This window comes from Schistocerca serialis, chromosome 5, assembly GCF_023864345.2.
Source record: "Schistocerca serialis cubense isolate TAMUIC-IGC-003099 chromosome 5, iqSchSeri2.2, whole genome shotgun sequence".
NCBI classification, from domain to species: domain Eukaryota; kingdom Metazoa; phylum Arthropoda; class Insecta; order Orthoptera; family Acrididae; genus Schistocerca; species Schistocerca serialis.
Genome location: NC_064642.1, coordinates 107,410,968 through 107,426,373, shown reverse-complemented (window position 1 = coordinate 107,426,373; position 15,406 = coordinate 107,410,968). Strand labels below are relative to the sequence as shown.

General features: G+C 43.0%; 1 protein-coding gene across 1 annotated transcript in view; it reads right to left on the bottom strand.

The window, feature by feature from the left end:
- Positions 1-15,406, bottom strand: part of LOC126481773 (hemicentin-2-like) — a 705,691-nt gene that overhangs the window by 170,787 nt on the left and 519,498 nt on the right. The window contains exon 5 of the mRNA XM_050105728.1: positions 8,373-8,579. Coding sequence (XP_049961685.1) covers positions 8,373-8,579 — 207 coding nt within the window. The remainder of the gene's footprint in view (positions 1-8,372; positions 8,580-15,406) is intronic.

Genomic DNA, 15,406 nt, shown 5'->3' with positions numbered 1-15,406 from the left:
AGAAACAGAGGACGGTCCAAGCTTAAGATGTGCAACGTCGAGATAATTAGAGAAGCCATGGTTTTGTGATTATGTAGTCAGGATTTTGGACTGCGAAAGGGGAGAATTGTGTTCGAATTTTTCTCATGCACCGTATACATTTTCTTCGCAAAATTATGAACTTTCCGTCCGCTCATTGACATGTCTGTTGGCTGTACTTAGATTTGTGTCTGTGTCATAGTGTAACGTCAGTTTGCCACAGCGAAGTGTAAGGGAGGGACCTCCAGACATACTAACCTTCTATTTCTTCAGCACAAGTACCACATGTTGTGAGTCTTGCTTTGTATTTTGAAAGTTTTGACTCTTGATTTGCTTCTTTCTAACAGAACACACCCATCTACTAGTTGGTTTCGTTTCTGTGACAGGTCTGTGTGGCCTCTTGCCTGCTGTTCATCGCATTTACTTCCGACGGTAATATATTCTTACCTCATGGCTTATATTGTATAACCAATCTGTTGCACGAGAATTGCCGAGACTACAGAATGATAACAAATCCTCAGTGACCACTTGTACAGTACATGATTTCCCGAAAAAAAAATGGAGTGGGAGAGATTTGACCAAGGAGCTCCTGCTTTGCAATCGAACACCGTGACCACGCGACCACAACGCCGTGTTCTTCAGTTCATTCGCTGTTGTACGTCTTGAGCTCGACAGCACACTGTTTCTATTTTGCTCCTTCTTTTCGCAGTTCTGTGCTCGTTCTTCCTGTTTTCACGCTTGATCTGGGTTCCGTTTTTCACGCGCCATCCACTGGACCATTTTACCACTAAATCTGAAGGGGGTTCAATGGAAAGTTTCTCTTTTCAGGAAACAGTGTAAGGCCTTGGATACGGTTTACACTAATCGACAGATTGATGATTCACAAGCAAGATTTGCTTATATAATTTATGTTTATCGAAATAATGACAGCAGAATGAAAATTTCACTCTGCAGCGTAGTGTGCGCTGATATGAAACTTCCTGACAGATTAAAACTGTGTGCCGGACCGAGACTGCAATTCTTGACATTTAACTATCGCGGGCATGTGCTTACCGATCGAGCTGTCCAAGCACCACTCACGACCCATCCTCATACACTACTGGCCATTAAAATTGCTACACCAAGAACAAATGCAGATGGTAAACGGGTATTCATTGGACAAATATATTATACTAGAAATTACATGTGATTGCATTTCCACGCAATTTGGGTTCACAGTTCCTGAGAAACCAGTACCCAGAACAACCACCTCTGGCCGTAATAACGGCCTTGATACGCCTGGGCATTGAGTCAAACAGAGCTGGGATGGTGTGTACAGGTACAGCTATCCATGCAGCTTCAACACGATACCTCAATTCATCAAGAGTAGTGACTGGCGTATTGTGACGAGCCAGTTTCTCGGCCACCATTGACCAGACGTTTCAACTGGTGCATTTTCCTACTGAAATGTAGGGTTTCTCAGGGATCGAATGAAGGGTAAACCCACGGGTCGTAACACATCTGAAATGTAACGTCCACTGTTCAAAGTGCCGTCAATGCGAACAAGGGGTGACCGAGACTTGTAACCAATGGCACACCATGCCATCACGCCGGGTAATGCGCCAGTATGGCGATGACGAATAAACGCTTCCAATCTGCGTTCACCACGATGTCGCCAAACACGGATGCGACCATCATGATGCTGTAAACAGAACATGGATTCATCCGAAAAAAATGACATTTTGCCATTCGTGCACACAGGTTCTTCGTTGAGTACATCATCGCAGGCGCTTTTCTCTGTGATGCAGCGTCAAGGGTAACCGCAGCCAAGGTCTCCGAGCTGATAGTCCTTGTTGCTGCAAACGTCGTCGAACTGTTCGTGCAGATGGTTGTTGTCTTGCAAACGTCCTCATCTGTTGACTCACGTATCGAGACGTGGCTGCACGATCCGTTACAGCCAAGCGGATAAGATGCCTATCATTTCGACTGCTAGTGATACGAGGCCGTTGGGGTCTAGCACGGCGTTCCGTATTACCCTCCTAAACCCACCGATTCCATATTCTGCTAACAGTCATTGGATCTCGACCAACGCGAGCAACAATGTCGCGATACGATAAACCGCAATCGCGGTAGGCTATAATCCGACCTTTATCAAAGTCAGAAATGTGATGGTACCCATTTGTCCTCCTTACACGAGGCATCACAACAACGTTTCACCAGGCAACGCCGGTCAACTGCTGTTTGTGTGTGAGAAATCGGTAGGAAACCTTCCTCATGTCAGCACGTTGTAGGATTCGACACCGACGTCAACATTCTATGAATGCTCTGAAAAGCTAATCATTTGCATATCACAGCATCTTCTTCCTGTCGGTTAAATTTCGCGTCTGTAGCACGACATCTTTGTGGTGTAGCAATTTTAATGGCCAGTAGTGTAGCTTTATTACCACCAGTATCTCGTCTCCTACCTTCCAACCTTCAAAGAAACTCTTCTGCGAAGCTTGCAAGACTAGAATTCCTGGAAGCAAGGAAATTGCGGAGACATGGCTAAGCCACAGCCTAGGGAATGTTACCAGAATGAAATTTTCGTTTTGCAGCGGATTGTGCGCTGGCATGAGACGTCCTGGTGGATTAAAACTGCGCACCGGACGGAGATTATGTCTCGGGACCTTTGCCCTTAGTGGGCAAGTTCGCCACCGACTGCGCTACCTAAGCACAACTCATCTGCGATATTTTACGGCGGGGACCCTCGCCTCGTTTTATTTATTTATTTATTTATTTATTTACACGTCAAGTTCAGTAGGATCAAATTGAGGAACAAATCTCAAAGGTCGTGTTGCGTGTCAGTACATGATATTACAACATTAAAGTAATAATACACTCCTGGAAATGGAAAAAAGAACACATAGACACCGGTGTGTCAGACCCACCATACTTGCTCCGGACACTGCGAGAGGGCTGTACAAGCAATGATCACACGCACGGCACAGCGGACACACCAGGAACCGCGGTGTTGGCCGTCGAATGGCGCTAGCTGCGCAGCATTTGTGCACTGCCGCCGTCAGTGTCAGCCAGTTTGCCGTGGCATACGGAGCTCCATCGCAGTCTTTAACACTGGTAGCATGCCGCGACAGCGTGGACGTGAACCGTATGTGCAGTTGACGGACTTTGAGCGAGGGCGTATAGTGGGCATGCGGGAGGCCGGATGGACGTACCGCCGAATTGCTCAACACGTGGGGCGTGAGGTCTCCACAGTACATCGATGTTGTCGCCAGTGGTCGGCGGAAGGTGCACTTGCCCGTCGACCTGGGACCGGACCGCAGCGACGCACGGATGCACGCCAAGACCGTAGGATCCTACGCAGTGCCGTAGGGGACCGCACCGCCACTTCCCAGCAAATTAGGGACACTGTTGCTCCTGGGGTATCGGCGAGGACCATTCGCAACCGTCTCCATGAAGCTGGGCTACGGTCCCGCACACCGTTAGGCCGTCTTCCGCTCACGCCCCAACATCGTGCAGCCCGCCTCCAGTGGTGTCGCGACAGGCGTGAATGGAGGGACGAATGGAGACGTGTCGTCTTCAGCGATGAGAGTCGCTTCTGCCTTGGTGCCAATGATGGTCGTATGCGTGTTTGGCGCCGTGCAGGTGAGCGCCACATTCAGGACTGCATACGACCGAGGCACACAGGGCCAACACCCGGCATCATGGTGTGGGGAGCGATCTCCTACACTGGCCGTACACCACTGGTGATCGTCGAGGGGACACTGAATAGTGCACGGCACATCCAAACCGTCAGCGAACCCATCGTTCTACCATTCCTAGACCGGCAAGGTAACTTGCTGTTCCAACAGGACAATGCACGTCCGCATGTATCCCGTGCCACCCAACGTGCTCTAGAAGGTGTAAGTCAACTACCCTGGCCAGCAAGATCTCCGGATCTGTCCCCCATTGAGCATGTTTGGGACTGGATGAAGCGTCGTCTCACGCGGTCTGCACGTCCAGCACGAACGCTGGTCCAACTGAGGCGCCAGGTGGAAATGGCATGGCAAGCCGTTCCACAGGACTACATCCAGCATCTCTACGATCGTCTCCATTGGAGAATAGCAGCCTGCATTGCTGCGAAAGGTGGATATACACTGTACTAGTGCCGACATTGTGCATGCTCTGTTGCCTGTGTCTACGTGCCTGTGGTTCTGTCAGTGTGATCATGTGATGTATCTGACCCCAGGAATGTGTCAATAAAGTTTCCCCTTCCTGGGACAATGAATTCACGGTGTTCTTATTTCAATTTCCAGGAGTGTAGATAAAAATAAAATGTTTATGAACCCGAAAATATCAAGCCATAAGTTTAAGTAAACGCAATCAACCATATAACATAACTATCAGCTTAAGTTTTCAAGGTATTCCTGAACGGAATAGAAGGAGTGACCGATGAGGAAACTCTTCAGTTTCGATATGAAAGCGCTTGGACTACTGGCAAGACTTTTGTACTCTTGTGGTAGCTTATTGAAAATGGATGCAGCAGTATACTGCACACTTTTCTCCACAACAGTTAAAGAAGTCCGATCCAAATGCAGGTCGGATTTCTGCCGAGTATTAACCGAGTGAAAGATACTTATTCTTGGTAATAAGCTGGCACTGTTAACAAGGAACGACAGTAAAGAATATATATATTGAGAGGCCAGTGTCAAAACAACCAGACTATTGAACAGGGGTCGACAAGAGGTTACGAACTTACACCACATATCGTCCGAACCGCCCATTTCTGAGCAAAAGATATCCTTTCAGAAGGGGAAGAGTTACCAGAAAAAAAAATACCTTGCGCCATAAGGGAATGAAAATATGCAATGTAGACTATGTTTTGTGTCGGAAAAAAGAGCATCATTAATTTTCTGAACAAGATCCTGAACTTTGGCTTTCCACTACAGTTTACTATTTATCTAAACACATAGAAATTTGCACTGCTCGGTTTTACTAATTGTATACCCATGCTGTGAAATTAAAACGTCGGATTTTGTTGAATTGTGTGTCAGAAACTGTAAAGATTGAGTCTCACTGTGATTTAGAGTTAGTTTATTTTCTACAAGCCATTAACTTATGTTATGAACTGCACTATTTGAAATCGAGACAATTTTGCACACAGCATCCTTTACTACCTTGTTAGTGTCATCAGGAAACAGAAATATTTTAGAGTTACCCATAATACAAGAGAGCATATACTTTATACGTTTAAGGAACAGGAGTGGTCCCAACACTGATCTCTGAGGCACCCCCCATTTGACCACAACCCACTCAGACCCCACATCACAGCCATTCTCAATAATGACCTTTTCCTATCTGTTGCTAAAGTACGAGGTGAACCAATTGTGAGCAACTCCCTCCATTCCATAATGGTTCCACTTCTGGAGCAATATTTTGTGATCAACACCATCAAACGCCTTAGTTAGCTCACCAATATACTTAATGTTCTAAGGCTTTTGTTTAACCCATACAGTACCTCACATAGAAAAGAGAATATAGCACCTTTAGTTGTTAAACGACTTCTAAAGCCGAACTGTACATTTGATAGCAAATTATGTGATATAAAACAATCAATTACACTTACACACACAGCCTTTCCAATAACTTTTGCAAACGCTGATGGGATAGAAATAGGTCTAAAATTGTCTACATTATACCTACCTCCCGTTTTATAAAGCGGCTTTACTACTGTGTACTTAAATTGTTCAGGAAACTGACCATTCCTAAAGGAAAAATTACAAATATGGTTAAGAACAGGGCTAAAGTGTGCAGCACAGTATTTTAATATTATGCTAGGCACTGCATCATACCCTTGAGAGTCCTTAGTCTTCAGTGATTTAATTATTGACCCAATCTCCCCCTTTTCTGTATGGCAGAGGGGTATTTCAGATTTCAATCTCGGAAAGACATTTGCCAAGAGAATTATATGATTCCCTGTAGAAACTAAATTGTTATTTAATACACCAGCAAAGCTTAGAAAGTGTTTGTTAAATACTGTACATATATCTGCTTCACCAATAACGTCGTCGTCAACGAACAGTTTCCGACAAGACAAAGACTGCAAAATGTTGCTCTGCCTGGCTCTCCGATGTGCATGCAAAAGACACGGATGAACATTGCCTGGAATGTGGACGTTCTGCAGATGTACTCACATGACCTAATTCTCAAGATGCTTGCCTTCTGTCTCCGAGTACCGCTTCACGCAATCGAGCCTGAAATGCTCCTTCGACTGTTAAGACGTACTTTCTTCAATCAAAGACACATACGATTAAGTGGATCAGAGGATTTCGTGTTCGCTATCCTTCTCGGAACGGTCTCAAAGTACTGTTTGACTTTGGGACTTCCTTGCAGGAACGACACGAGCAATTGCAATAAATTTCCAAATTTAGTCACACCTTTCTTAATTACTTTAACGGTGTGTTCAAGTGTGTATGTGTGTGTGTGTGTGTGTGTGTGTGTGTGTGTATCTGAAACTAAGTAGCACCAGTTACGAGAAGTTGATTCTGGTGGACAATGACTTGATTCTTGGCACGGACGACTGAACAAGACTGTATCCCGAGAACACATATACGAGTCCCCAATGTGGAACACTGGGACCAGATAAAGTTTATTTTCTGATGTTCTCAAGTGGTCGTCGTTCTTAGGCCTATATTGTACTACCGGAAGTTTCCTTTCTATATTGTTTGTTAGTAAATTACACTGCTCTTCTTAACAACAAACTTTTCTGTTCTTATTTTAACTTAAATTCCATATTTCTGTTAAACGGGAATTGTAAAAACAAAGACATGGAATCACTCTTTTCCAATAAACGTGATGTTATTATAAAAAACAAAAAAAAGAAGTTTAGGCAAATGATCACAACTAAAAATGCGAATGAGCTCTTACAAAAATTAAAAAAATAGGTCAATAGTTGAGTTGGTAGAGTACTTGCCAGAAATGAGCTATATTTTATTTAAAAAAGTTGGTAGTGCTCTTGTCCGCGAAAGGCAAGTGTCCCGATTTCGTTTGTCGGTCGAGGACAAAGTTTCAATCTGCAAGAAAGTTTCACTTCAGGGCACACTCTGCTACAGGGTGAAAAGTTAATTCTGAAAACATCCACCGGGCTGTGCGCCTAAGCCGTATCTCAGCAATACCCTTTCTTCCAGGGGTGCTATTCATGCAAAATTCACAGGAGACCTTATGTAAAGACTGGAATGTAGGAGAGGAGCTACTGGTGGAAGTGAAGATGTTACGACGGCTGGTGAGTCCTGCTTGGGTAGCTCGGTCGGTAGAGCACTTACTCGCGAAAGGCAAAGGTCCCGATTTCGAGTCTTGGACTGGCACACGGTTTTATTCTGCCAAGATGTTTCATATCAGCGCACACTCCAATGCAGGGTGAAAACATCATTCCGCAAACATGCCCCAGACTGTGGCCAAGCCATGTCCCCCCAATATCCTTTCTCCCAGGAAACTAGCCTAGCAAGTTACACAGGAGAGCTTTTCTGAAATTTGGGAGGTAGGAAACAATACACTGGAAGAAGTGAAGCTATGCGGACGGGTCGTTAGTTGCTCTTGGATAGCTCAGTCGGTAGGGCAATGCTCCGTGAAAGGGAAAGAACCCGAATTTGAGTCTCGGTCCGGCACGCAGTTTTAATCTGGCAGAAAGTTTCATTAATGGCAAGTGTTTAATAATATGTGTTGCTAACTGTTCCATACTGAATTGTCATTTTCAGTGTCATCTTGTGCCAATGAAGCGAATTATGAGACGTTTATCTATAGAGTAGATTGTATCTGGCGGGTAAAGGTTAACCAGACGCTGCATCTGCTGCGAAGCTTGATAGGGATCTATACTCTTCTACATCTATAATAAATAAAATTTCGCCACCCTCATTATCTGTCTGTATGTGAAGGCTAATACCAGGGAGTACTATTTCCACTAACAGACTTATTCATGAGCAAGGTTAGTGTACATAATTTACTGCTACACCAGACAAGTGGTACAACCGTAGAACTTTATGCTGCATATGCAAATCTGAGTTCTAAACGAAATTGATTAGTTTACGTTTTCTGAGTATTTCGTTGTGAGTGTCCTCAAGTAAATAAACTAATAGTCGATGACTGTACAAATTTTGAGTTGTCATTGGTGTCTCTTGTAGGGGAGTTATGCAAGCCACCAACTCTAGTCACTGCCATCTCTACATACTACTGTTGCAACTGTGCAGGCATCACTGAGAATTCGCACCAACAGATTTGGACATTCAGCTACATGCCAGAGCTATGAGAATTGACGGCGTTGTAACAACAAGAGAAAAAAATACGATTTCCTCCCCTACAAACGATTCCATGGTTAAGAGGACACCGAACATATTGATCCTTACGGTTCATGTCGACGAGCACGGAGTCCTCGATGGGCGCGGTGAGCTCCGTGTTGGCTGCTTGGCAGGTGAGCCTCGTGTTCAGGTCCGCCCGCTGGAGGCCCTCCAGAGTGACGTCAGCACGCACGGCTGACCCGTCCGGCAGCACCACCCCCAGCGTTCCCAGAGGCTCGTCCTCGCGGAACCACTGCACCGTGGGCGGTGGCGACCCTGCGCACACAATGGTCACAACAAAAATGTTACATTAAGATCTACAAAGGGGAGCTGAGAAGTAATGCCTCCGGATTTTTATTGTGTTCTTAAAAAAATGGTTCAAATGTCTCTGAGCACTATGCGACTTAACTTCTGAGGTCATCAGTCCCCTAGGACTTAGAACTACTTAAACCTAACTAACCTAAGGACATCACACACATCCATGCCCGAGGCAGGATTCGAACCTGCGACCGTAACGGTCACTCGGCATCAGACTGTAGCGCCTAGAACCGCACGGTCACTCCGGCCGGCCATTGTGTTCTCGTTGTCGATTCAGGTATTAAATGTCATGCATACTGCTCTCTCGACTTTCACTCTTTGCTTACACCAATTGCAACCATCGCCGCCAGAGAGCTCCGAATTGTAGCATGTAACATGGCAGACCCTCAGAAAACCAAAAGCACGTATGTGAAGAATTTTCAAATGTGTGTGAATTCTAAAGTGACCAAACTGCTGAGGTCATCGGTCCCTACGCTTACACACTACTTAAACTAACTGATGCTAAGAACAACACACACACATATATGCCCAAGGGAGGACTCGAAACTCGGGCGGGAGGGGCCGCGCAATCCGTGACATGACCCCTCTAACGCCGCGGCCACTCCGCGCGGCTCGTATGTGAAGAGTTTGTGCCCATGTGGAGCATCCTCTCCTTTACTATTAGAATGGCAGTCCACACACGAGCGCTGAGACATCTGCAACAATCCGACGCATTGTGTTTGCTGTCGTCTATTAGCCTTCATACAGTCCAGATTTCCCACCATTTTATTTTAATCTGTTTTCAAAATTTAAAGAACCCCTTCGAGGTCTTCATTTTGATATTGTTGAAGCGGCGCCACCAGAAGTGAGGCTGTGGCTCCGTCAACAAAGTGAAACCATTGTTGACATCAACAAACTGGTCTGTCGTTGGAAGAAATGTGTTCGTCGCCAGGTTGACAGTGCTGATAAATAAAATATGTAGACATGAAGAATAAAGATGGAGAATGTTAATAACGTTTGTTTCATTAAAAACCTGAACAGTTTTCACACATAAAATTAAAAGGCACTACTTTCAGTACGTTCTCGTACATAACATTTATTTGGAATGAAAATGCTCTAGAGCTAAGGTCAATCGCACCTGCTGAAAACCTTAGTCGTATTTATTAGAATATAGGTCACTCCATTCATAATAGGCACGAGACTGAACCCGCGGACACAGATACGCAAATCCATGGCTTTCAGTAATATATGAACATCTTCAGTGAACTTGTTGTTATACCGACAGAAGCAGGTCTACGGTTTCTCATGTTGCTCTGTGGATGACTAGATTTTATGATAACAATAAATATATATATCTGTATTTTCGGTTGTCTAGTTCCTGTCTAACGGTTTTTGATCTATCTTCGTGAATTTTGAATATTATATGTGCTGCTTACGTGGAAATGGTTTTGTACTCAGGATTAATGTAAATCACATTCAAGTATTTGCTGTACTACTTCAAACCATGTGGGCGTTCTTGTTTAAATTTTATTTATGCATTCCTTTATAAAACTATTATAAAAACTTAAGGTGAGACAGCGCACTCTGTTACAATTTCTCTTGCCTGAGATTCGCATTCCACCCTATTCAGTGTTCGGATACTTGCACCTAATCATTGGCTCTTTGATGAAACAACTGCTGCTTGTTTAAAAGACTAATCATAATGCTCCTTTCAGCTACGTAAAGGTTGTACTATACATTCTTTAACATTAGTTAACAGAAATGTTCTTCTTAGTAGCACTTGAATTTGTTTTGAGACAGAACCACCACCTGAGTGAGGTACAGCTCTACACAGTGTCACGATTTTAAATCTGTAATCTGTATTAAGCCTTTTGGGAGAAGTAAAACCTTATTGCTGATTTTCTTGGATTGTTGTAGATCAGAGCTTGTCAAATTTCACGTTTAATAAAAGATTCATCACAATAGCTTCCACAACTTTTTAAATAAAATTAATTTATCCTTTCTGAGTGGCATGTTACGTTCTTTGTGATCTGACACATTATAATTTCCAGCTCCTAGTGGTCCACCGTTTCCAGTTTTTTGTATGGTTTTCTATATCGTAAGAGAAATGGGTACCTAAATCCCTACTCTTTTTCTACTAGTCACCCACACAACCCGATTATGCAAAGAATCGATGTACCATACATACAACAGCTCCGTTTTAAGAAAAATCTGGTCTTTCGCGCATCTCACCGTTTACGGCACAATATCTCCTCGTTTTGCGAATAGATTTACTGGTATAAAAGTAATAAATCGAAACGTCATGCATGATTCCGAAGTTTTACAACGTGAACAACAAAAAATAGTAATCTTCATACATCCATATTTGAAAGGGAGGACAGTGGGACGTCAGCTGGTATAAATTAATATTAAAAATGAAGAAATTCCTCCAGCTGTATTTAAGGTGTCAATTTTATTTTGGCAACTAGTGTCAACGATGTAACGACGTCATCTTCAGTTCCATGCACTTGTTGACGTCAACTGCGTGTGACTGATATTAGAAGTCAGTGGCAGATACGGACGTGCTCCATGCGGAAGGTAGTTAGTAACTTTCACCTTCCGCACGGAGCACGTCCGTATCTCACCGCTAACTTCTAATATCAGCCGCACGCAGTTGACGTCAACAAGTGTACGGGCCTGAAGACGACGTTGTTACAACGCTGAAACTAGTTGTCAAAATAAAATCGACACCTTAAAAACAGCTGGAGGAATTTCTTCATTTATAATTTAAAAATATAGTAAATGGAAACTTTTATTACTTTCACTCGCCTTTTTACTGTCAGCGAGAAAAGTCTCGAAAAGATATGGAATTATGTGCAAAGTTCGTAGGAGGTTGCCAAGCGACCACACTCTCAAACAGTGGAACAATATATACTAGGTTATTTGCGCGCCATGAGTTGGCAGTTTCATGACGTGTACGTAGTTTCTAGCTTTAATAGTTGTCTTGTTGTGTTACACGTTTCACGGAATATTATTCTCCATAATGAGTAGGTTATGGCAGCATATCAAATTATTGTTCTCCCTGGAAGCCGATAAATAGGCACCTGGCTCCCTCACAGGGAACTGCACTGAACGAAGCTATTGAGGCACGCTACGCTACAGGCTGTAAAATACAGATATCATTACAACGCTAAACAATCTCTTTACTAACAGAATTACCAAACTAAGGTTAGGTAAATTTTTCGTCATGATATATCAGCTTACAAACATTACCTGTAAGGTAAAAAAGCAAGATTTGAGGAGGGGCCGATATGATGTGTCTGACATTAGTGTAAAAAATGTGAGTTAGATAGAGTTGCCATAAGCGATGTTATAACATTTTTAAGTTGTTGATTTCGTGTTCAAGTTCTTAAAAACATTGGTAATCAAACTGTATTTTAGTTGTAGTTTTAATGTAAAAATTTTTTATTCAAATATACAGGGTGAGCATTATTTAAACCGACAAACTACAGGGACGGTTTCCTGGCTGGAAATAGAGGAAAAAAGGTACTATTGACATGTGTCCAAAATGGACGGTGTGCGTGCAACGCCAATAAAAGGTCCTGGAACACATTAGAGAGCTACATCGCGTTAATGTCAAGACAGATGTTCAGAGTGGCTTCCATCGGAATGCAGGTGATAAGGATAGTTGCGATTGTCATGCAGGATACACATAATCTTATTTTGGCTTACGCTATGTTGGCAGGCCACTTGCTTGGAACTTGCACCAGGGTTTGTCACAATATCCTGTGTAACCCGGTCCCCCAACTCTCATATGCGCGCAGTCCGTCGCCTCCCATCATTCTTGTCTGTCGAAAAGGACCTTTAATGCCATAAACGCCAGAAAAGGGTTTGAAATGTTGAGAAATATACGTACTTAAGGACTGGGAAATTGCTCAAGTCACACCAATACCCAAAAAGGGAAGTAGGAATAATCCGCTGAATTACAAGTCTATATCACTAACGTCGATTTGCAGTAGGGTTTTATGAAGTACCTTGAAGAAAACGATTGACATATAGTCAGCACGGATTCAGAAAATATCGTTCTTGTGAAACACAAATAGCTCTTTATACTCATGAAGTGACAAGGGCTATCGACAGGGGTGTCAAATTGATTCCATATTTTTAGATTTCCAGAAGTCTTTCAACACAGTTCCACACATGCGTCTTCTAATCAAACTGCATGCCTACGAAGTATCGCCTCAGTTGTGCGACTGGATTCGTGATTTCCTGTCAGATAGGTCACAGTTCGTAGTAATAGACGGAAAGTCATCGAGTAAAACAGAAGTAATATCCGGCGTTTCCCAAGGAAGTCTATTGTTCCTGATCTATTTTAACGACACTGGAGACAATCTTAGTAACCGTCTTAGATTGTTTGCAGATGTTGCTGTCATTCACCGTCTTGTAAAGCCATCAGATGATCAAAACGACTTGAGAAATGATTTAGATAAGATATCTGTATGGTGCGAAAAGTAGCAATTGACACTTAATAAAGAGAAGTGCGAAGTTATTCACATGAGTGCTAAAAGAAATCTGAGGTCTGTAAATTCAAGTAAATACTTAGAGATTACGATTACAAATAACATAAACTGGAACGATCACATAGATAATATTGTGGGTAGAGCAAACCAAAGACTGCGATTCATTGGCAGAACACTTAGAAGGTGCAACAGGTCTACCAAAGAGGCTGCTTACGCTACGCTTGTCCGTCGTATTCTGGAGTACTGCTGTGCGGTGTGGGATCCGCATCGGGTGGGACTGACGGATGACATCGAAAAAGTACAAAGAAGGGCAGCTCGTTTTGTATTATCGCGAAATAGGGGAGATAGTGTCACAGACATGATACGTGAATTGGAGTGGCAGTCATTAAAACATAGGCGTTTTTCGTTGCGACGGGATCTTCTCATGAAATTTCAATCACCAGTTTTCTCCTCCGATTGCGAAAACATTCTGTTGGCACCCACCTACATAGGGAGAAATGATCATCACGATAAAATAAGAGAAATCAGGGCTCGCACGGAAAAGTTTAAGTGCTCGTTTTTCCCGCGTGCCGTTATAGAGTGGAATGGTAGAGAGACAGCTTGAAGGTGGTTCATTGAACCCTCTGCCAGGAACTTTATTGTGAATAGCAGAGTAATTACGTAGATGTAGTGATGAGGTTGATGTCTGTGAAGTTTCTTGCTTTGTTGTAGCCGTGCTGCCTCTCGACCGTTTCCACCTGCTTGGCCGTACACAAATACCACCTCCGATTGTTTCTGACACGAATACCGGACCCTTCTTCTCCTTTCGGTATGCTGCGCCTCACACACAACCAGTCACACACAAGGAACTCATGGCACGTGTGACACGAACTGCTATTCGTCAGCGCCATCTACAATGCCAACGACGCGTTTCTGCACACATGTTCATAGGATATTTTTCCTTTATTTCCAGTCAGGAAACCGCACCCGCAGTTTGTCGGTTTTATTAATGTTCAACTTGTGCATCATTATTTCTTCTAAAAAATTCTAATAATGATCGGTATTTCATCGTGGACGGGATACTGTTGTTTAAATACGAAAATATACAGGTGGTCCACTTTACATAAAGTAGTGGGGTAAAGTGGATCAGACTTGTGAAATACGTATTATGGTAACTGCGTCATGTAAAAATATAATGTTAAGATATGATGTTAGCGGCATCTGTAATGTAAAATCTGTAAAATACGACTTCATCTTTTGTAGATTCTCATTGATCTTTAACGTTCTCATTCCTTATGAAAACACGAAATTTTCATCCACTTCAAATCAGATCACATGTGCTTTTTTAGACTTGACATTTACACACTCTTCTATGACACCTGAAGTGAGATTTGGTTTTCCTGTCATGAGAGCTGCGAGAAGAAGTCCTGGATTTTCCCGCCAGCGTAGCGGACTTCGAATGAACTTCTATGGGCTTTGATTGACTATTCAATACTTCTGTAAAGCACTGATTCCCGATGGAAATCTAATAGTGGCGTAGCTTCAGAACTTCTCATAACACATACGCATCGGCAGCATGTATGCTGAGCACAGTTAATGGCAATCGGTCGCCTATGGAGTTTCCCATTCATACGCAAGGTAAACGTTTTATACGTATGAATGACACGAAACTGCTCAGGAAGATAAAGTAATTATTTTAGCATCGATTGTGATTTTGAAGGAAATGTGTTACCACAAGAGAGTTGTTGAAAGTAGTCGTTAAAGTGGTACATACAGTGATACAGTGATGCAGCTGGCGTACTACCGGTTAGAGGCACTGTAGCAACAAACAGTGACAGATCGCTCACTACGAGTAAGAGTGGGGAGATTTTGCTGTCAACGTTAACTGTTGAAAAATTTACATGGTATGAATCAGTTTTAACAGAATACAACGTAAAAAGCTATGTTCCATAATTATGGAAAGAAAGAATACAGAAGTAACCGAAGAGCACGTCGGGTCCGTTTGTCTTCTGTCGTTCCCTATATCTGTCAAAGACCTCGTAGGTAATGACTAGGCTCTCTTTACAGTTGACAAAAGTTTTGTAAATCTGATCAGAGAATTTGTTAACAATGTGGGGAAAATGGGTTTACCGCTTGAGTTCTAAGTACACCGTGCATTTCGTTATGCGGAACAGACAAAATAATGCACATAATAAAGTAGCATGTGATCATGAGTCGCTGAATAGAGCAGAATGCTCGAAGATTTGAGTTATAAATATTGATGGGAATTTGAACTGAGAAGAGCATGTTACTGGGGTTCCCAAAAGCTTAGTTGTTTGGAATATTATT